General features: G+C 44.0%; 1 protein-coding gene across 1 annotated transcript; it reads left to right on the forward strand.

The window, feature by feature from the left end:
- Positions 1–1403: 1403 nt before the first annotated feature.
- Positions 1404–22512, forward strand: LOC132589462 (glycine N-acyltransferase-like protein 3). Its single transcript, XM_060262191.1, has 6 exons — positions 1404–1483; positions 1767–1904; positions 7600–7707; positions 9869–9995; positions 15413–15533; positions 22040–22512. The coding sequence occupies exons 2-6, from the start codon at positions 1827–1829 to the stop codon at positions 22455–22457; spliced, it is 852 nt and encodes a 283-aa protein (XP_060118174.1). The 5' UTR covers positions 1404–1483; positions 1767–1826; the 3' UTR covers positions 22458–22512.
- The last annotated feature ends 864 nt before the right edge of the window (positions 22513–23376 follow it).

Raw genomic sequence — 23376 nt, forward strand, 5'->3', positions numbered from 1 at the left:
TAAATTGCTGAGCAGTCAGGTTAAAACAGATAAAAGGAAGTACTTCTTCACCCAAAGGGTGATTAACCTGTGGAATTCACTGCCACAGGAGGTGGCGGCGGCTACAAGCATAGACAGCTTCAAGAGGGGTTTAGATAAAAAAAAGGAGCAGAGGTCCATCAGTGGCTATTAGCCACAGTGTGTGTGTGTGTATAAATATATATATTTAATTTTTTTGGCCACTGTGTGACACAGAGTGTTGGACTGGATGGGCCATTGGCCTGATCCAACATGGCTTCTCTTATGTTCTTATGTGCATATTTAATTTTGCCCAACTGCATTTGAAATATCTTTGAACTGGAGCATTGGACTCTTATGAGAACACTCACTTCCTGAAATTGCAGCCTGGCCCTTCTTACTTGAGAAAGTTTTTCATTGACTACATCTTAAAGGATTTTGGGACAGGTGGATTGGACACTCTTCTTATATGTATGGTCTAGGCTTAATTAAATGGAAGCATAAGCGTCTGAATTTTTGTAAAGTATCTGTTGGAAGGTATGTTTCTTTACATGTCTATATTTCCAAGGTTAGTTGATATTTGTATAGGTTTGTCATAAGTGGTTTTTTTTATATGCAGCTTGTCCAGTGGTGGGATTCAAATAAATTAACAACAGGTTCTATGTCCTAATGACCATTTGTCGAAGCAGAAGTACAATCTCGTGCATATTTAATTTTGCCCAACTGCATTAGAAATATCTGTGAACTGGAGCATTGGACTCTTATGAGAACACTCACTTCCTGAAATTGCCCCCTGTCCCTTCTTACTTGAGAAAGTTTTGCATTGACTGCATCTTGAAGGATTTTGGGATAGGTGGATTGGACACTCTTCTTACTTATATGCATGGTCTAGGCTTAATTCTAAAGAGAAAATTTGTTTACTTTTCACACATATTTGCAATTTGTTGTATTTTTTGAGGTTGGCTTTCACGGAGGCTTGTATAGCTTTTATCTCTAGCTCTATTTTCCACAATTCTCTGTTTGGTTGTACAATCTCTAGGTGAGGACTGGAGTTTTTCCGGAATTATAATTGAACTTCAGAGATCAGTAACCTTGGAGAAAGTGGCAGTTTTGGAGTGCAGGCTCTATGGCATCCAGCCTTCCCCAGGCTCCTCCCTCAAATCTCCAGGAATTTCCCAATTTGGAGTAGGCAACTCTATCCAGTCTGGGACCATAAAGATGCCTTGCTCTAAGTTCGGCTGCAGTTTTGTCTAGATAAGTCAAGACAAGTTCATGTTTCAGCCTGTATACCACTGAACTCCAGCAGATGAACCAAGACATGATTCTGTTAATGGTTAATTTTGTTAATATTTCCTCAGGAGCAAGAGTTGTTTTTCAGATAGTTCAGCTGTCCTTAAAGGATTCTCAGTAAAGCTGGCATCAGATATCCATATAGCACTGTGGTAGGAGGTTCTCCCTTCTACTCTGAAATAGATCTTCCCTCCAGGTGAGCAGCTTGGGTTGGGATCCCTAAAAAAATCAGCTTAATTTCCATAAAACATTGCTGTGTGATTGGGCTCAAACTTTACTTTTTCTGGACTACTCCAGTTTTCTCTGAGTTGGGCAAGTGGGTAACTCATAGCTACACATAGTGTCCTTCTATATGGATAAATGTCTTCACATGCCCAGTTTACAGGATTATTACAGGACGTCCAGGAAGCACAGGCCCTGAAACTTCTTACTGAAGAAGACACTGATATGTTTCTATCCATCTCTCCTTCTGCCCTCAGGTACTTGCCATCCTCACCATCTTCACAGCTACCTGCTCAGCCACCCCTGTTTGGCCAGCCATGCTTATCCTGACCAGTCCCCTCAAATTGCAGCTACTAGAGGGTGTGCTGCGAAGGAGCCTGCCTCAAGCACTTCCGGTAACTTTAAACCATTTACTTGAGGTTGCCACCCTTTTGCCACAGAAACCACCTCTGTCTTTAGCTTTTTAATTACTCCTCATGAGAACGCCTGTCCTCCATTTCTTTAAGTTACATACAATCCAAATACCCCTCTACATCTTCAATGCAAATACCCCCAACAAGGTTGAACTTACCAGTTTGCTGCAGCATGAGCTGACTCCAGTCTAGCTCTTTATTAATCCAATATTCTTCATCACATAGCAGGGTATGAGGTTAAAGTAGGTTGCTAAAGGGAATATCCAGGTCCTTTTTCAAGATGGAGTGCATCAGTAGTATAAGGACATGTAGCAAAAGCGCCATAATTCCTTCCCTATTTTAGACAATCTCCAGGTGGCATTGTTGTGTTCCTGAGGTTCATAGTCAGAAACAGAGTTGCTACACCAGTTTGCTGAAGTGGTTAAGAGCAGTGGACTCTAATCTGGAGAACTGGGTTTGATTCCTCATTCCTCCACATGCAGCTGCTGGATGACCTTTGGTCAGCCACAGTTCTTTCAGAGTTGTTCTCTCAAGAGCAGTTCCTGAAGAGCTCTCTCAGCCCCACCTACCTAATAGGGTGTCTGTTGTGGGGACAGGAAGGGAAGGAGATTATAAACTGCTCCAAGTGAAGGGCAGGGTATAAATCCAATCTCTTTTTCTACATAATTCTTCTTCTGCACAATTTTAACAGTTCTGTCCATACAAAATAGAAGACCCATTATGGTGATTTTGTGTAGTGGAGCAAACAATAAACACTCAGGCCGTTTTCCCACTTAGCGTTTGCTCCCCTTATTCCGCGGCGCAATTATGTCTGGATCATTTTTCTCGTTTTCCCACTAGTGACTCTTTGCGGAGTCGCCTTCCCTGAAGCCCCGGCTCAAATCGTTTTCCCACTGGCATCGACTTGAGTTCGATGCCCTGTCAATCATTTTTTTTTTTAAGCGCAAGTCTGGTTGCGTAATGACGTACTAATGTACTAACGTACTAAGGTAACATCGAGCTGTTCCCTCCCCTTCTTTTCGTGGACAAACCGCATCACGTGTGCTGCTGCTGCTTATGGATTGGCTGCAGCTGTAGAATCCTCCACAGCCCTTTATTTATTAACAGAAGCATTCACAGTAGAGAATCCTAGCACTATATTCCCCCCCCAAATTCTGAAGTTGCGAAATATCGCAATAACGAAGAGAGAGAAATCGAGGGGTTTGTGTGTGTGTGTGTGTGTGGCAGCTTCTTCCCTTCGCTCCCTCCCGGGTGGCGAAGCTGGGATTTCCTCCGCTCTCTTTCCCCTCTCCGGCTGGCGCTTGCAACGGAGGACCTGACTGATTCCTGCTGCCAGAGCTCCCCCCCCGCCCCATTCTCTCCTTCCCCTTCTGTGGCGGGTGTGAAGAGCGAGCTCCGTCTATTTTCTAACCGAGCGGAATGTAGCCAGGGAGAAGAATGCAGGACTCCAACTTCCCATTTTATACATGGCGATTTTGTGCAGGTCCAGAAATCCTGGTGGCACAGCTGAGGGAGGCATTCCCTTTTTAAAACACACACACATGAACGCTTTGGCCCGCACCGGCACTAGATTCCCCCCCCCCAACAATGGTCGTTTTCGCATTATCGAGATAACGCAACAGCGAAATTACGCAACTAAAGTCAATAATAATAAAAAAAAATTCTAGCGAAACCAATTGAAGTGGCAATTGAGGCTATTCCAGGAGGGTTTTTTTTTTCCTTTGTTAATTTCGAAATATCGCTATTACGCAAAACTGTGAAGTTTAAAAAAAAAATGGCCGCGCCGGCACTTCGGGGAAGCGCCGCGAAAGGCTGATGATTGGCCAAGGGGGTGGATGGGGTGGGAGGACGGAAAGGGAGAGGGTGCCGCCCACACAGCAGTCGATCCGGCGTGGATGGATTTCCCACTGCAAAGTCCGCGGAGTGGATCCGGCGTGGATCCGGAGGTTTTCAAAAACTCCGGCAGCATGCTGAAAAACATACTCTGGTGTAAAACCCCTGAAGCGCCAGAGCAAAGTGCGGCGCCGGAGCAAGAGGTGCGAAATCCAGGAAAAGATCCGGAGGTAAATGGGGCGCTACGCTGGAGCAAAGGCTAGTGCGAAAACGGCCTCAGTTCCAACTGAATAATAGAATCACAGACTGTGGTCATACTGGAGGCTTCATGCAATCTGGCCGTGTGTGCCTCTATTTGTAGTGGTTTAAATACTTGTGGGAAAGGGTGACCAGACAGCACACCCTGAAGTGGCTCCTCTGCGCACCAGTCCCACACTGAAGCATCCACTTTACTGATGATGGTGAAGCCTGAAAGCAGAATTGTGTTGCAAATTAGCTCAATTAAATATAGCCTTCAGTTTCAAATATATGAGAAAAAGGCACCTGGAAGTGAAGGGGGACCCCTGAACAATTAATGAATACCCCTATAATAATGAATGAAAGCATGCTTTTGCCTTTAAAAAGAGGGTGTTTGATACAATGTTTGTTTGAAGCAACTGTCCGTTAGAGGCCAGATAGTCTCAGTGGGTGTGAATTCAAGGTTGTAAAGTAGATAACAAAAGGGCCTCTGCCTCTCAGAGTAGCTTCTTGCAAGAGCTGATAACACATGGAGACAGAAGGTAGAAGGAGAGCAAGGGGGTGGGGGATGTTGAGTTAGATAAGCTTGGGGGCCTTCCTGCTTGTTTTGGGGTGTGAATAAAAATGGTCTGAATGAGAATAACTTTAACTTAGTCATATTGGGCCTATGGCTGGCTAAGTTCTGCCTTGATATCAAAGTAAAAATTTGTTTCAACACAGTGATGAGTGCTGACTTCGTTATTTCTCTGCTTCAGAAGCAGAAAAGAGGCAACAAATGTGATGACTATTTTTTAAAAGAGGTTAACAAATTTTGTAGAAGTACAATTCATACTGTTTAATTCAGGGATGTCAAACATGCGGCCCAGAGGCTGAATCAGGTACCTGGAGGGCTCCTATCAGGCTAGGGCTGCCAAGTTCCCAGGCCAGGCGGGGCTTCTCTGACCATGGAGGTTCCCAACCTGCCAGCCCACATTGGGTCAGTGGGTGGATCCTCTCCCAATGTTGCTGGCGCAATGACGTCACTCAGACGTGACATCATTGCACCAGTGACGTGCACTGGCCGCTCTAGGCACATCCAGGAAAAATCTATGGTTTTCCCAGATGCTCTAGCAATTTGGGAGGGAGAACTCTATGGTACCATATGGTTTTCATACGGTACCATAGAGTTTTCCTCCCAAATTGCTAGAGTGTCTGGGAAAACTATAGTTTTCCTGGACGCTCGAGGATGTCGCTGGTGTGATGATGTTACTTCTGAGTGATGTCATCGTGCCGTGCATGCAACTTGGCAACCCTATATCAGGCCCCTGAGCAACAGGCTGTCTTTTGCTTTCTTCTCCCAATCTCTCTTACTTCTTTTTGCGTCACAGCTGCTTTGCAAGGCTTGTTCAATCGCACAAGAGCTACAGAGCAAAGCCTTTGTTTTCTCCATTGACTGATGCTCTTCCCTTGGGAAGGAAGTGGGGGGGGGGAGAGGAATAGTTTGCTTTTCCAGGCTCTCTTCATCACACAGCAGAGCTACTGAGCCAAGCCTCTTTTCCTTCTACTGGCTGAGGATCCTCCCCCTCCTGGTTCCTTGGAGAAGGAAGGAAAGAGCCTTAGCTTCCTATGCCCAGTTCCCTGGATTGTATGGGAGAGATACAAAGAAAGCACCATTACAACCAACAAGTGCTGATGTTTTAAGCATGTTTTATTTTAAGTTTAAAAAAAAAATCTTTAATTGTGTTTGTGTCCTTTATAAAGTTTATATCTCTGCTACCTGGCATTACATTTCATGACACACATGGCCTGGCCTGAGAAGGTCTAATTTATGTCAGATCCAGCCTGCATAACAAATGAGTTCAGCCTCCCTGGTTTAATTTGTTCATCATCCCCTCTTAGAAAACTGAAATTCCTTTTTTCAGAATAAATAGTTGCTTACTAGACTTCAGTGAACTGTTTTCATCTCTGTATTAATTGAACTAAAACTACATTACTAATAGGGTTGCCAAGTCCAATTCAGAAATATCTGGGGACTTTGGGGGTGGAGCCAGGAGACTTTGGGGGTGGAGCCAGGAGACATGAGGGGTGGAGCCAAGATCAAGGCTGTGACAAGCATCATTGAGCTCCAAAGGGAGTTCTAGCAATCACATTTAAAGAGACGGCACACCTTTTCAATTCCATCCTTCCACAGGAAATAATGAAGGATTGGGGCACCTTCTTTGGGGGCTCATAGAATTGGACCCCCTGCTCCAATCTTTTTGAAACTTGGGGGGTGTTTTGTAGAGAGACACTAGATGCTATGGAAAATTTGGTGCCTCTACCCCAAAAAACAGCCCCCCCCCAGAGCCCCAAATACCCACAGATCAATTCTCCATGATTTTCTATGGGAATAAATCTCCATAGGGAATAACAGAGTTCCCAGCAGACATTTCCCTCCCCTTCCCCTGCTTTCTGACGACCCTGAAGCGGGGGGGAGGTCCTCCAAACCGGGGGATCCCCTGCCCCCACCTGGGGATTGGCAGCCCTAATTACTAAGGAGAACTAACTGAGATGTGTGATACCTGCCATCAGGTCTTCCTGCATTGTTTTATAAGTTAAAAGCAGTTGTCAGGGGATTGAATCAGTTCATGGCCATAGCACTGGAAGAGGAGATTTTAGTCACCATCCCCTTTGTGTTATTCTTCTGATTTAAATTGCTCTCTTCCCAACTTTTGCAAGCTGTTATTTGCCCCTCATAGAAAACCACAGGCAGCATTTGGGTACCTGTATATATTTCCACATAAGGCAAATAGCTGCTTCATGGGGTGATTTAAACTGTGGAAAATGGCGCAGAAGAATGGCTTGAACCCGGTGTGGCCAAACTGTGGCTCAGAAGCCATATTTGCCTCTTTCACACATATTCTGTGGCTCTTGAAACCCCCACCATCTCATCAGTCAGCCAGGAGAATGCATTTAAATTTAAAGTTGCTTTCTTTTCACCTCTACTCCCTCCCCTCCCCCCATCCATTTACTTTCTTTCCACCCTCCCTCCCTCTCTCCCTCCCTGTCTTGTGGCTCTCAAACATCTGACATTTATACGTGGCTCTTAGGTTAAGCAAGTTTAGCCACCACTGGCTTAAACTCTACCTTACTGTACTTCCAAAGCCCTGATCCAATTAAAAACCCTGTTCCTGCTTTTAACTTTAAATAAAAATCTTATTAATCTTATCTACTTCAAAAGTCCATAGTAGTAATCCCTGTTTGTGGAGCCCTTGGATGTTGTACTTACATTACTCATGGATCTCTGAATGACTGATCATCCACAGTTATTTATCCAAGGTAAAAGATGGCAGTCATACATTCACATAATAGGAGTCAAGTTGCATCTTTAAGACCAACTTAGTTTTATTCAGAACGTAAGCTTTCGTGTGCTTCTAAGCGCACTTCATCAGATGAGGAATCCGGTGCAGTGAGCAGAGCCACACACAGCTGGTAGGCAGTGGCTCAGAATGCAGAATGGTACAAATTTAAGATCCAATGACAGAATAGTAAAATCAGCAAATTGAGCAAACCTTTGATCTGAGTCTGTGGTACAGTAATGCCACAGGAAAATGCTACAGATGATTGTAACACCATTTTTCATTGACAGGTCTATGGTACAGTGATGCACATCAACCGTGGAAACCCAGCTCAATATGAAGCGGTGGTGGACTCCTGGCCAGAATTTAAGGCTGTTCTTACCCGCCCATGTAAGGAGGTAGGAAATATAGAACTCAATTGGCCCAGCCCATGAGGCTGGAATCTGAGGTAGTAAATCCGAACTATAGCTTCTTCCACATGGAATTTTTCTCCATGTTTGCTTCCAAACTGGAGCATTATTTTTTGGAGCATCTATACAGCATCCTTGTGTGTCCGATGCTGAACCTGGACCTTGGAGTGTGGATCCAAAAATAGACAAACTGGGGCTGGGTACAGACTGGGGAGATGTTTGTACAAACCTGGTCAGTCCCTAGGTTTACCCACATACACACACGAGTTTTTAAATTAAAAAAAAACATTAAAAATGTTTATGTATTTGGAGAAAAAAAATCAAGGTCTCACTCTGCTATGTCATGAAATCTCAGCTGCCATTTTGAGGGCTTCTTAGCAATATCATAGACTATCAAAGCCAACAAGAGCCGTTGGAAGATGCTGCTACCAAGTGGCAGAGGTGGGAAGGACTGCCAGGATGGAATGAAGCCAGAGGTTGGCATGAGCACTGGACATGAGCAATGTTTGTGCTGGGAGTGAGGCCATGGCTGTCCAACTCTTGGAAGACCCCCTAATCAATCAGAAGTGTTTTAGGGATAGCACTGGTGGCTGGGGGATGTGGATGCTAAGTTCCAATGGTCTGTCTGAACTGGGATAGAGACTGCAGCAGTCCAAGGGTTCCCTTCCAGCCTAAACTCAACACTCACCTGCTCCAGCTATTGACTTATTTCCTTCCTGGTGGTGAGAAAGGAGAAGAGGAGGTGGGGGGTAAGGAGTAGGGGTGGGCATGAATTGGGAAAATGCAGTTTGATTTGTGAGATGCCCATTTTGCAAACCACAGGCTGTCACAAACTTTTAGGGGCTAAACTGACATTTTTGGGTTGTTTGTGGCATGGTAGAGTGGTGTCCCAGCATACTAGAGACATAATACTCACAGGGGATCTCCAGCTGACTCTCTTATAACTGTCTTCTAAATTTGGTGAGAATTGGATTTATGGAGCCCCAAGTTATGCCCCCCCCCAAAAAAAGGTGCCACCAGAGAAAAACTAAATGAAGGGGGGGAATTTAAAAAATGGAAAGAGGGTGGGGACGTGACCCCCCCCCATGAGTTCTCATGAGTCCATCATTTGTCATTTTCTAATCATTCACTTTATAGGTTTTCTCCATTCTTAGTGTGCTTTTCCAAGTCTGTTATGAACATTTGGAAAAAATACATGCCCAAGTGCATTAGTATTTTAGCATTCACATTAGTGTGCCATCTGGATGGAAAGTTGAACATTTTCAGAGATTCATCCCAAACTGTGTGCCATTTTTCTTCTTTCAGCTTTTGTAACCATTGTTTCTCCTGCTGTATCACCAGTAGACTTTTTTTAAAAAAATTGCTACAGCATTATAACGTTATAGCACTATACCACATAATTTTTTTTTTAAGTAATGAAAAAACTTCTCATGGCATTATGGGGGGATACAGGGGAAATAGTGGCGGATAGAGGAAAGGGTGCAGAAGACTCATGTATTGGTGTGTATCATCTATGTGAATGCTTCTGCATTCACAGTGGCAATAAAAGGAACATGGAGTATTTTTGATGTGTTGAAGCTATGAGTGCTTTCACGTGGAGACTGTTTGCTAGTGGATTTTGCTATTCTTACACAGTGAAAATCCAGTTGCAAAGCACGTTATTTAGTGTGTATGATTGCACCCTATATATTTCTCCATTTTGGATCTGGAATTTGCTCCCTGAGGTGGTCATCTCACTGTGCTTCATGATATGGCCATTTGGAATTACTGTCTACTTCTTTCAAGGCCAGCCTAATGTATGTTCGTTCTCTTTCCCCTTTGTTACAACATGAAGCTTTCTGATTTCCTCCCTCTTTCATGTTTACCCATGCTGGCCTTTCACCTTGATATTTTCTCCCAGCGGAATTGGCTTCATTTACAGTCCATTTACTCGACATAATCAGCTGGGCTCTTTGTCTGCCCTAAGTATCAAATGAGATGTTCATCCAAATTAGAGGTGGTTGAGGCTCAGCCTATGGTTTTGTTGTCCCTCATTCCATTTTCCCTGTCTCTTGTATTATTATCCTCACCCCTCACCAAGCCCATCCACAATGTCTTCCTCTTGTCAATACCTTCATTTCACTGTGCAGTTCTGTGTCTTTTCCTGTAGGTAGTGAAAGACAAGTGGGACTTCTATGCCAATTTACATGCCATGTTCTATAGAGATGTAGATGCTTGTCAAGCAATGCTGGAAAATGCAGACGCCATCAACTGGAGCAAGGCTTTTCAGCTGCATGGTAAGCCCCCATTGGTCCATAAGCCATCATGGTATACCCTGAGTAAATCTCAATCCTTGACTCCCCTTTTTTCTGAAGCCATTCACTAAAATGAAAGATAATACTTTCAAATTATCTACATTGCACCTAACTCTAGACTAGGGAATATAATGCTAATTCAGACCAACCTGACATCTGGATGCGGCACTTTTTTATTGTATTTTACATCTCCCTCTTGTTTAGAAAGCTCAGAATGGTTTGCATTGAGCTTTTGGAGATCTTCTGTTGAGATACTGCCCATATCACACTTTACTTCAGCATTAGGTGCTCCCAGATTATTCTTATACTAGGAGGAGGAGAAGAATCACCAATAAAACCAATAATGCTTTCCTCCACTAACTTTCTTTTGCATTGACTAAAAGCATTACATGCATTGACCTGGATAGCCCAGGCTAGCCCAGTCTTGTCAGATCTCAGAAGCTAAGTGGGGTCAACCTTGGCTAGTATGTGGATGGGAGACCTCTTAGGAATACCAGGGTTGTGATGCGAATGCAGGCAATGGCAAACCACCTTTGAATGTCTGTTGCCTTCAAAAACCTACAGAGTCGCCATAAGTCAGCTGCAACTTGATGGCATTTTCCACCTCCAAAAGCATTGACACAGGCATTATTTAGCCTCTGCCCATAGACTGTTTTAAGATTTACATCAGCTGGATAAAACATGGTAATTGGAGAGCCAGTGCTATATAGTGTTTAGAGTGCAGGATGTGGATCCTGGAGGCTCGAGGTTTGAATCTCCTGTCTGCCACTGAATCCACTCACTCTTCCACTCCCAATCTAGCGCATTGCACATGGTTAATATTAAGGGGTAAATATCTAATTCTTGATATACTTCAGGGCTGGTGGTACAATACCCTGAGTTGAGGCAGCTGCCAGGGCTCAGGGCTTCAGGTGGCGATCACTGCTGCTGAACCCCACCCACTTGCTTCCCCTTCCAGCTGTCTGTATGTTTTTCCTCCTCTGTTTACTTGAAGTTCTCTGCAAGGGCGACCCGACATCCCATGGCGCCCTAGGCCGACTTACTGCCTGGGCCCCCCTCACTCCACGGTCCCCCTCCCCCCATGCCTCCTCCTCCTCCCTCCCTTCCCCACTGCATGTTAATTTCAAAGCCCCCCCCCCCCAGCAATCAGAAAAACTACGCTGCGGGGCCGCGCTCCCAGTCTGTCAGGAGCAGCATCCTGAAAGGGCGGTCCCACGGCTGCTGATTCCTCAACTCCCTACTTCCTGGATTGAGAGGAATCAGCTCAGCCGACAGAGCAGGGATCTTCGGGAGCAGGGATTCCCCCACCGACCAGCTCCATGCCAGCAGGTTGGGGGCCCCAAAACCAGGGGAGCTCACTTAGCTCACACTAAATTTCTTGCATGAGAGAGAAACTTCCCCTGTCAGGAGCCAGGTAAGACCTGGCAACTCTACCAGCTCACACATTTTTGTCTTAGCTCAGGAAAAATGGTCCCAGGGCAAACTAATTTATGCAGTAGTTCATAACTTTAATGCCAGTAGCTCATGAAGTAGAGTTTTTGCTCACAAGACTTAACAGCTTAGAGGGAGTATCTCTGCCAGTCACATTGTTCCAGGACCGGATCTACATGTTTTTGGAGGGGGGGCAAAATGAAAAAATGGAGGCAAATTTCAATGAAAGATTACATATTTTTGTCAGGAGAGCCACAAGTTCAACTTTGAGTTCTTTCAGAACTCTGGGATGTATGCCATCCGGACCTGGTGACTTATTAGTTTTTAATTTGTTAATCAGTTGTAGGACCTCCTCTCTTGTCATCTCAATTTGACTCAGGTCTTTCAACACCCCTTCCAAAATTAGTGGTTCTGGAGTGGTCAAACACTTCTCATCTTCCGCAGTGAAGATTGAGGCAAAAATGCATTCAGCTTCTCAGCCATTTCCCTATCCTCCTTCAGTAATCCTTTTACCCCTTGGTCATCCAAGGGCCTCACTGCCTCTCTGGCTGGTTTCCTGCTTCTAATATATTATAAGAAATTTTTATTGTTGGTCTTTATGTTTTTTGCAATATGCTCCTCATAGTCCCTTTTTGCCTGCTTGATCACAATCTTGCATTTGATTTGCCACAGCCTGTGTTCCCTTTTATTAATCTCACTTGGACTAGCTTTCCACCGCTTAAAGGAGTCCTTCTTACCTTTTACAGCTTCCATTACTTTGTTTGTTAACCATGCAGGCCTTTTCTTATACCTGTTTGTGCCTTTCCTAACTTGTGGTATATATTTTATCTGAGCTTCTAGGATTGTAGTTTTAAATAGCCTCCAAGCTTCCCCAAGGGTTTTGACTGTATTTACATTTCCTTTCAGTTTCCTCTTCACATGCCTCCTCATCTCAGAGAATTTACCCCTTTTAAACGTGGTCTTTTATTATAATATTTTTTCAGTTAGGGCAGTTGTTTTGCAGTTGGGCATTGGAGGTTGAGTTGGGGGGGGGGGCGGCATTCTAACCGTGTTTGTTTACAGGTTTCTTTACCTGGCTGTCTTCACTTACCGTACACTGTGTATATTTTTGCAGGATATTGCCTTATATTGCATCTATAGCTGGTTGTTACCTGCAGTAATTAGCAAGACCTGCTGAAAGCTTTTTTAAAAAATATTTGTTCGTTGATCTTATTATGGGGAACAAGGGGAATGGAACAAAGCAGGAGTCAAATAGCACGTTTAAGACCAACAAACCTTTATTCAGAATGTAAGCTTTCGTGTACATGCACTCATCTTCAAACGAGGAATGAGGTACAGTAAGCAGAGCTACATATAGCTTGTGGGGTTTAGAATGCAAAGTGGTGCCAATAGAATTAAAATAAGTTTGTTTGCTGACAATTTCGTTTTATTCCTTTCTGACCCTAGCATCTCTCTCCCTCAGCTGGAACTCCATACTAAACAATTTAGTGAAGTATCAGGTCTTAAAGTAAATGCTTCCAAATCTCTCCCATATCCCATTAGTCTTCACCCAGACACTGAAAGCAAGGCCGGATCTAGGGGGGGCAGAAGGGGGTGCTTGTCCTGGGCGTTGACAGTGGGGGGCACGGAGTCCATTGTATTCTCTAGGACCATAAGATAGAATGGCCCATAAGGGGGCATTATTTTTTATTTTTGCCCCCCCCCCCTCAAAAAACATGCAGATCCAGTCCTGACTGAAAGACACATTTGCTCTACCTATTGGTACTCTTGGGCATCTTCTAAATGGAGGTATCTAGGTGTTAATATTCCTTCTTCTTTGTCTGATCTCTTGCACTTTAATCATTTGACACTCTCTGAGACTATTAAGAGTCTGTTTATTCATTTGTCATCGAAATTCTTATCCTTGTTAGAAAGAGTACAGCTGGTGAAAATGATTTTATTACTTAAGATGTTATTTTATTTTAGAGCACTTCCCATAGACATCCCTCTTTCACTCTTACAAAAATGGCAGAGAGACATTAATACTTTTATTTGGCAAGGTAAACGTTCAAGACTCTGTTTCAATGTTATTTGTCAACCAATCACTAAGCTGGATTGGCAGTGCCTGATATTCATTGCTACTATGAATCTATTTGGCACAATAAATCCTGGCTCCTTTTGTTCACACCTAATCCATTCCTGAAGGCCATCTATAAAGTTTGGAACAGGACTTCTTTCTTCCTGGCCCCTCCCATCTCATTACTGACTGAATTCACAAACCATCCAGATTTCCCTCTGGCTATGCATGTCTCTTCCTTTATCATTTGGAAAAAAGTGAAATTAACACGCATCATAGATGTGGTGTCTAAGGGTCACGTAATGTGACCTGGAACATAAGTACAATTTAGTTTTACCTTGGTTTGAATATTTGCAAATTCGTAATTTTATTGAATCTTATCCTTTTCATCCCCCCTTCAGGGCTAAATTAACTGACTTTGAACCCATGTTGAAATTTGATGATGTCCTGGTTAAAGGTTTAATTTTGAGTATTTATCTACTCCTTCTAAAGCATGGTGACTCATCTCAATCATCCTGTAAGTTAGTCTGGCAGAAGGACTTAGGATGTGCTCTCACTGATGATCAATGGGCTCAAGTTTGGAGCTCCCCTCCTCTTACTTCCAAGTCTCTGAATATCATTCTTCAAGAGTATAAAGCAGCTTCTCGTTGGTACTTAACCCCTGTCCGTTTGTCTCATATGTTCCAAAATTATTCCTCAGCTTGTTGGAAAGGCTGTGGTGGAATTGGTTCTTACCTGCAGAGTTGACGACTCTGCCCAGTCATAGCAGAATTTTGGAATAGTGTCTTATTGCATATTAAATATCTAACTGGTCTGATTCTTCCGCTCTCACCTCAATTAATTTATTAAATATTTGGGATGACTATAATGTTTCAACTCCATGACGTGAACTTATCTCCTTAATGTTCACAGCAGAGAAGCATGCCATAACACTGAAATGGAAATCAATAGACCTCCCACTTCCATTAGGTCCTGGGCTTCTAAATTATGGGAGTTGTTCCTTTTAGACAAAGTGGAGGGCTCTCGTGGCTCTACATTGCATCTTGGTAGCAGGAAAAATATATTACGTAAATGGGAACCTTTCTTAAATTGGAAATTTGGACCCACGTGCTGTACCTTTTTTGACCCATGAAGATTACATCTCGTGTTTAATTTTGTGTTAAGTAGCTTAATATTGAGTTATTACAAATGGTTTTGTATTTGACAGCATACTTCTACAAATGAGTTTTCTATTGAATCTGTATGCTTACCTTATTAATTAAGCAGCTCTAGAATCACCCTGAGTACCATTATCATTGTGCTATGTTTAGGCAGCCTTATCTGTGTATGTAAGTATTGATATTCTATTTCACACTTTTCTGTAACTTATTTCTTTCCCAATAAACTGGTTATTAATCTTAATATATATATATATTGCAGATTTTTCAGAAAACCTGGAACCCTCTTCAGCTTTGTAGAAAGATCTGTCTTCTTGCCCATTCACAGCTCCAATTACTAGATTTAAGTATCCAAAGAATTGGCTGACTTGGCTATTAGAATGTAAGGTACCCATGGCTCAGAAAACATAGGGCGTTTTTGCACTTACCTTAATCGGGAGCGACGTCCCTCTTCACCGCGCAACATCTGAGTGGATTTCGCACCAATTGCTGCGGAGCACCTGGAAGAGCCGCAAAGTCCTGCGGCTTTTGCGTTGCAAATGTAAAGTTGGTTTTTGGCGAAAACCATTTGCGACGCAAAAGCCACGGGACTTTGCGGCTCTTCCGGGTGCACCGCAGCAATTGGTGCGAAATCCGCGCAGACGCTGCGCGGTGAAGAGGGACATCGCTCCCGATTAAGGTAAGTGCGAAAACGCCCATTATCTCTCACTATTGCCCTGCTCATGTTGCTCTCATAACATCCTTGCTCCATGCAGGCATCCAGGATGGGATGTATGAAGTAGTCAGGGATATTGCAGAAGCAAGACATGTCCACCTAAAGCCATACTTCTACCAGACGCTGGTACATCCAGGCCCACCTGCCTCCTGTCAGAGCCGGTCAGTAACTGTTCCCTCCCCTGATGCTCACGGGGACTGTCATTGGAGTATCTCTTTTCTCCAGGAGTTTCTGGAGCTCTATGGCTGATTAAGAGGTATCTAGTAATCCTTAGCTGAATTCTATCCTATGTGCTGCCCTATTCAGGGGGGAGGGAGCAGGATATAAATCCAGCTAAGATTGGAATAACACATTGGGTAAGATGTGTAAATCACAGTAAATTGGTATACAAATAAGGTAAAGGTAGTCCCCTGTGCAAGCACCAGACGTTTCCGACTCGGGGGTGACGTTGCTTTCACAACGTTTTTATCGGGTGGTTTGCCATTGCCTTACCCAGTCATCTACACTCCCCCCCCCCGCCACAGCAAGCTGGGTACTCATTTTACCTACCTCAGAAGGATGGAAGGCTGAGTCAACCTGGAGCTGGCTACCTGAACCCAGCTTCAGCCGGGATCGAACTCAGGTTGTGAGCGGGGAGCTCAGACTGCAGTACTGCAGCTTTACCACTCTGCACCACGGGGCTCTTACAGATAATAAAGCAGTCAACAAATGTGAGAACTGAGTTGGAGCCCAGGGGCACCTTCAACACCAACAAAGTGGTGTCTATAGCCCCCTTCACAGTGCCTTCTTACTTTTTGATATTTTTTCAGACACTAGAGTTTCTGGGTTTACACACACGCAAATATTTCTCTGACATGAGGCATGGATTTTTTTTTTTGCTAGGGGGTAGGATGGGGTATAAATTGAGATGAGGAGGAGGATATTATTATTGGATTTATATCCTGCCCTATATTCTGAATCAGAGTGGCTCACAATCTCCTTTACCTTCCCCCCCCCCACCCAACAGACACCCTGTGAGGTAGGTTGGGCTAAGAGAGCTCTTACAGCAGCTGCCCTTTCAAGGACAACTCCTACGAAAGTGATGATTGACCCAACAACAACAACAACAACAACATTTTATTTGTATCCCGCCCTCCCCGCCGGAGCAGGCTCAGGGCGACCCAAGGCCATTCCAGTAGCTGCAAGTGGAGGAGTGGGGAATCAAACCCGGTTCTCCCAAATAAGAGTCCGCGCACTTAACTACTGCACCAAACTGGCTGTCACCAACTTCATGTTGGGTTCAGTATATGCTACAGTTTACAGCTGCTGTTGATACCTAAATCCTTCAGTTTTCACTTATACTCAGAAATCAAACTCTCAATTCATTTCATGTATTCAACATATCCTGCCCTACCCACAAAATGGGCTCAGGATGGCTCACATCATAAAACCAACAGCAGCAAAACAATAAATAAGATCAATTATTAATAGCAAAAAAAAGACTCATGTCAGATAAAATAAGTGTATATGCAATCTAAATGAAACAGTGTGCATGCACACAAAAACTGATGCCCAGAATATAACTTAGTTGGTTCTTAAAGGTGCCACTGGCCTCAAATTTTGTTCTTAAAGGCCTCTGATCTTCATGTCCACCCACACTCAATCTCACTTTCCCCCCAAATGTAAATTGGAACCAAGCAAGTATTTTGAATTCTGACTGTTGGAACATTAAAAGTGGGTGTAGCCACCAGCCAGGCTTTATTTTCCAACAGACACCAAACTTATAAGGATTGATATGTGCTGGATTAAGTAATTTAGTAATTAATCCAGAGAATCCAAAGATACAAGTGAAAACGTTTGCAGATCTCAATTACCTTACAATATCAAGAGTCCTTCAACACTCTAGATCGACTGGATGGATGAAAAAAATAGTCACTTTTCTAGATCTCAGAGAGGTCTGTATCCCATGTGTGCTGCGAGAGCTATGCCAGGAAAGAAAGTTACCAGATCTCCTCATCCCCTTGACTCAGGTCTGCTGATGTAATTGACACCATCTCTCTAATTCATTTGTGTCTGTTTTAGCTCAATTAGTATTTCTAAGAAGCTGAAGTTGTAAAGTCATTACACTGACTTTGCAGCTCAGAGGGAAAATCACATATAGCCTTTATCACCCCATTCATGCCTTTGAAGCCCCAAGTCCTGTGTTGGTTGCGGGGAGGGAGGGCTCCAGCCCCCAAGCCCCCACATAGTTTATGCCTAAGCAAAGAACTCTAACAGGTTAGTGAGACAAGATCTTCCCTTATAGAACCCATGCTGAGTCTTCCTCAATAACTTTTGTTCCTCAATGTACCTACTAATTATCTCTTTAATAATAGTTTCCACCAACTTTCCTGGTATTGAAGTCAGACTGACTGGTCTGTAATTTCCCAGATCTCCTCTGGAACCCTTTTTAAAGATAGGGGTGACATTAGTTACCTTCCAGTCCTCAGGAGGCATATTTTAATGAAAGATTACATATTTTTGTCAGGAGATCCACAAGTTCATCTTTGAGTTCTTTCAGAACTCTTGGATGCGTGCAGGGGTAATTTTGTAGAAAAATAGGTGGCAGAGCTCATTAGCATAACTCATTAGCATATGCCATCCCCCACCCCCGCCAAAAGCAACCTGATGCAAGAAAGGAGAGCCCTGGGTGAGTGAGGTATGCTTGGGCTGGCTAGAGATCCAGCCAGCCCAAGCAGGCCTTGCTCACCTGGGGCTCTTCTGGGCTGCCCCTCCCCCCAGTGAAAAGGCCAGCAAGCCACCCGCTACCCAAAATCACATAAGAAGTGAAGAAAGGGTGGTGTGGGCTTCTTCAGGGGTTAATGGGGGCTGCTGGGGATATGGCAAAGCCCCTGGTTGCTGGCTGGCTGCCCACTCTCCTAATTCAAAGATTGTTATGCAGCTGCACCTACTATTCAGTGAACAAGGTAGTTGGGGAGGAAGAAGGGGGGATATCAGAAAGGTTCAGGAGCTGTGCTCCTGTGACCTCCTGCAGAATCTGAGGCCTGGATGTATGCCATCCAAACCTGGTGACTTATCAGTGTTTAAATTGTCTGTCAGTTGTAGGACCTCCTCTCTCGTCACCTCAATCTGACTCAGGTATATATATTAAGGTATATATTGTTCGTATACACTTCCTCTTTTCTCCCTGTCCATTGGATTATGTTGTGGTTCAGTCTAAGCTGGCCAGTTCTGATGAGACTCACAGCACTGTCAATAACATAGAAACAGCAAAAGAAGGCCCCAGTATACAGTTGGATGTTGATAGCACACCTTCAGACCCCCAAAAGGTAGTGCCTCAGCAACCCAGGATCCAGATGAAATGTTGCAGGCAGTATCGCCGCCCTGCTCCCCAGAGCCACTCAACTGCTGGCAGCACAGGGCACAGTTGGAACTCCTCAAAAGGAGGCGGAGAACGTTCCTAGCTCCCCAATAGCACCTGGATCTGACAACCCAGGAGGATCACCTGGGACTAATGAGCCAGGCTGACAGCTCACTCCATGATTTAGGACAGATTCTCATAGGTGTTGCCATCCTCCAGGTGAGGCCGGGAGTTCTTCTGGAATTACAACTGATCTCCAGACTACAGAGATCAGTTCCCTAAAGGACAATGCAGCTTAAGAGTGCACTATCTGTGGGATCACATGCTTGCAGAGCTCCCTGTTCTCCCCAAACTCTGCCCTTCCCAGGCTCTGCCCCCAAACATCAAGAATTTCCCAAGCTGGAGCTGGCAACCCTAATTCCCAGACATATATTTCAGCAGCAAAAAGCAAACTCTTTGGTGGGACCATAAATAAAGGTTTATTCCTTTCACCATTTCCCTGTTAAGATTGGCTTTGTGTCACTTTATTATCCCAGTTGTGAACATAAGAGGAGCCATGTTGGATTAGGCCAATGGCCCATCCAGTCCAACACTCTGTGTCACACAGTGGCCAAAAAACCCAAGTGCCATCAGGAGGTCCACCAGTGGGGCTAGAAGCTCTCTCACTGTGCCCCCCCAAGCACCAAGAATACAGGGCATCACTGCCCTAGACAGAGAGTTCCAACAATACACTGTGGTTAATAGCCACAGATGGACCTCTGCTCCATATGCTTATCCAATCCCCTCTTGAAGCTGTCAAACTGTGCAATTATGAAAATATGATCCTGAAAATTAAAAGAAATTCTGCAAAGAGAAATAAGTAAACTGATTATTCTCCCAGTCCACAAAAGAAGAACAAGAACAGCTCAGGAATTATGGAGCTACTTTGAGTTTTCAAGAAATAATTAAAGAGATAAGGGGTTAGACAATAAAAAGGGGAGCAAAATGTATTGGGATGGTAGCCCAGAGAAAACTTAGCAGTGCCTTGCTCACACTGGACAGGATAGTGCTGCAATGATGTTTTAAGGTACAACAATCACCACAAAATGGTATGAAAAAAGATAGGAAGAAAACACAGAAGGCACTGGAATGCAACAGATTGCCAACAATGGCATTTGGATCCTCCATAAAAACTGAATGAACAAATGATGAGCATTCTAAATTAAACAGCAACCTAAAAATTAATTCTTTTACTTCCAGGCAGAGCCAGGCTCTATAGCAGGGGTCCTCAAACTTTTTAAATAGGGGGCCAGTTCACTGTCCCTCAGACTGTTGGAGGGCCGGACTGCTGTTACTGTACAAGGCTGCGGGCCGTCAGTTCTCCGTCTTCTGCATCTCTCTCCCTTCCCCACACCACACACCCCAACCTGGGAACTCACCTCACCTCGGTATCACCTCACACTCTGTCTCCGCCACCTCAGCCCAGTGCCGAAAGTGTGCGTTGCTAACGTGAGTTTAGGTCGAACGTCACTTTTGGTCTGATTTTGCCATAACCCGGCGGGCTGCATAAACATCCTCAGCGGGCCGCATTTGGCCCGCGGGCCATAGTTTGAGGACCCCTGCTCTATAGCCTGCTTCTAAGATACAATGCAACAATGTAATATCTTCTTCATTTTGAAGAACAGAAATAAAGAGACCTGGAGGCTATCTTAACCCAGAACTTGTCCTTAGTCTAATACTTTTTTGTCTATATTGAATGTGACAGAAGATGCTTCAGCCTGTGGGGTGATTTCACATTTATCAGTTTCCTATCTCCTGTAGACTAACTGATGGTCAATAAAAATGGACCTGATGCACCCTTTCTGTTGCTAAGAAACATATTATTACGCTGGAAAGATAAATGCCCACCTCCTATTATTATCCAGTGGATTGAGGACTGTACAGCCTTATTGGCATATGAATGTATTGCATATAGACAACAATTGCGCATGGATGTAGCTGGAAATATTTGGAAACATTTTACAGTGGCTTATCTCTAGACTTGCCACCATTGTTGTTATATTTTGTTATGTTTTGGGATGAGCATGATCCGAACCATGAAGCAAAATTTGTGAAAAATATTGCCCTGTTGGTAGTTCATGAAGTCAAGCTTGTGGCAGTGTGCTTGGCATGCGCTTTCCATGAACTTTGATGTTCTTTGTGGAGGTTTGTGCCAGTTCGTGAACAGATACATTCCCAGACTGCCTCTGCTTGATCAAAATGTTTACAGAAATTCAAAACAACAACTTGGAGAGCAGGTAGAGGAGCATTCAGGAGAGGTCCCCTGTGACTTTGGTGTCTCTGGCTTGCACGGGATCTATTCTATACACTCCTAAACCTGTCTGTCAAAATGACCACCTGTCAGGTGTCAAGATGGGTAGCCATCTTAGTCTGTCTGTAGCAGTAAAAAGAGCAAGAGCCTAGTAGCACGTTAAAGACTAACGAAATGAGCAGTGACTCAGGAAAGCTCATACCCTGCCACAAATTTTGATAGTCTTAAAGACTCGACTCTTGCTCTTTTCTACTGTCAGCTGTCATTTTGACAGATGCAGGTTCAAGAGGTTGTGTATAGAATAGCTCCTGTGGAAGCTAGAGACATCAAACTCACCAGAGATCTCCATCTTACTCTCCTCTTCCTACCCTCTAAGTTTGCTGAGGATTGGATTTATGGGATCTGAGTTACATCCCTCCCAAGAAGATGCCTCCAGAAAAGTGCTTTCTGGGGAAATGACCCAGGTTCCTCAGCCACAACCCTTTGCCTGCTCTTATATTTCAGGCCAATAAGTTACTTCCTCCACTTGTATCCTCAAGTCATCCCCTGTAGTCATACTCAATGAGATCTGGGACTTCGGAGGCAACAATAGAAGCTTGCGTTATCTGGAGAGCCTGATCCATTACTTTCCTAACAACTGCCTCATGAACAAAGAAAGGCAGTCGATCTCCTGGAGCCTTCTTTGGGGGCCTGTAACTTGGAGCTCGTAAATTCAGTCCTCACCAAACATGGAGGGCAGGTAGAGGAAAGACAGATGGAGATCCTCTGAGAATTTGGTGTCTCTAGTTTTGCTGGGGGAGGACATTCTACCGGGCCACAAATGGAACTGGTTTGTAAGGCAGCTAAAAATTCATAATAGTCTGTGGTTCATGATCAGGGTACATCACGAACCATGAACTGAACTGCATTTTCCTGGTTTGTGCCCATCCCTACTTGTGTTATTTATTTATGTTTGGGGGTTTGATTTATAATTTAATTTTTTTTTTCAATCCTTCAGTTTCCTCAGCTACAACCCTTTGCCCGCTCTTATGTTTCAGGCCCAGAGGTGACTTCCACTTTGGTATCCTCAACCCATCTCATGCAGCCATACTCAATGAGGCCTGGGACTTTGGAGGCAACAATCGAAGCTTGCGCTATCTGGAGAGCCTGATTTATTACTTTCCTAACACCTGCCTCATGAACAAAGATGGGCAGCTGGTCTCCTGGAGCCTTAGTGATCCACTTGCTTGCATGACACACGGCTATACCTTCCCTCAGTATAGGGGACAGGGCTGTGTGCAAGCTACAATACAGTCGATATCTAAAAAACTGTATGCTAGTGGGTTCCCATTGTATTGTGGTGTCCTGCCAGAGAACCAGCCTTCCAAGCAGGCATTGAAGCATCAGGGTTTCCATATCCTCCCTGAGATATATTACACGATTATTGTAACACCAAACCTTGACCTCAAAGAATAGGAGATTTATGCTTTCACTTTCATAACCAGGGTTCCTTAAGTAGGGTGAAAACTTTGAGGCATGGCACGTAAGATTTGTAGCCAAATTCAAAGGCCTGTTCTGAGGCCTGTTAAAGATTAAACTATTTTAAAAGCGTTGACTGATTTTGTCTTTTATACCCCATACCATCGCCAAGATAAATGTGCTCTTAAGAAGTAGCGCAAAATAGAAGAGAGTGTATATCTTTCCCTGCTGCCTTCCTTAAATGGTGTCTCTGCCATAACCAACTCCAAACATAACATCCAGCTCTACAAGTACCAGGGCTCAGCACTCTGCACAGAGGGATCCTTTATGGCACACAGTCTAAAATAAATTGCTTCTGTAGTAGCACATAATGGCTCTTTCATAATATTTTAGCATTGACAAGAAAGCAAGGGAATGAAATTGTCTGTTTAGGTTGATTTCAGTCCAGACAGGTACCTATGTGACCAAGGATCTCTCTCTCCTGCTTTAGACTCATAGCATCCCTAGAGTTTTCCATACCCTTGGCCACATAATTGACTATCTCCTTCCAAATTTCCCTCTGCACAACCATCTATTGGCTATTTCATCAGTTAGGTCTCCCATCTGGCACTGAGCAGAGCCCAGGTCTTCTCCATCATGGCTCTTGCTCTGTGGAATGGGCTCCTCAAAAGGTGAGAGGAGTTCTCCTCCTTGGAGATCTTCAGGAGGGCACTGTAAGGTTTGCTTTTAAGGCAGAGAGGGAGAGATTTTAGGTTTATTATTTTATTATGGCTTTAATTGGGATTTTAAAAATTATTATTGTAGGCAGCCTTGAACCACAATGATAAGTGTTCCCCAGAAGTAAATGGCTTTTTTGGAGGGTGGAGTCTATGGTGCTGTACCTGTCTGAGGTCCTACCCCTCCTCAAATACCATTC

The sequence above is a fragment of the Heteronotia binoei genome, chromosome 21 (assembly GCF_032191835.1).
Source record: "Heteronotia binoei isolate CCM8104 ecotype False Entrance Well chromosome 21, APGP_CSIRO_Hbin_v1, whole genome shotgun sequence".
Classification (NCBI taxonomy): domain Eukaryota; kingdom Metazoa; phylum Chordata; class Lepidosauria; order Squamata; family Gekkonidae; genus Heteronotia; species Heteronotia binoei.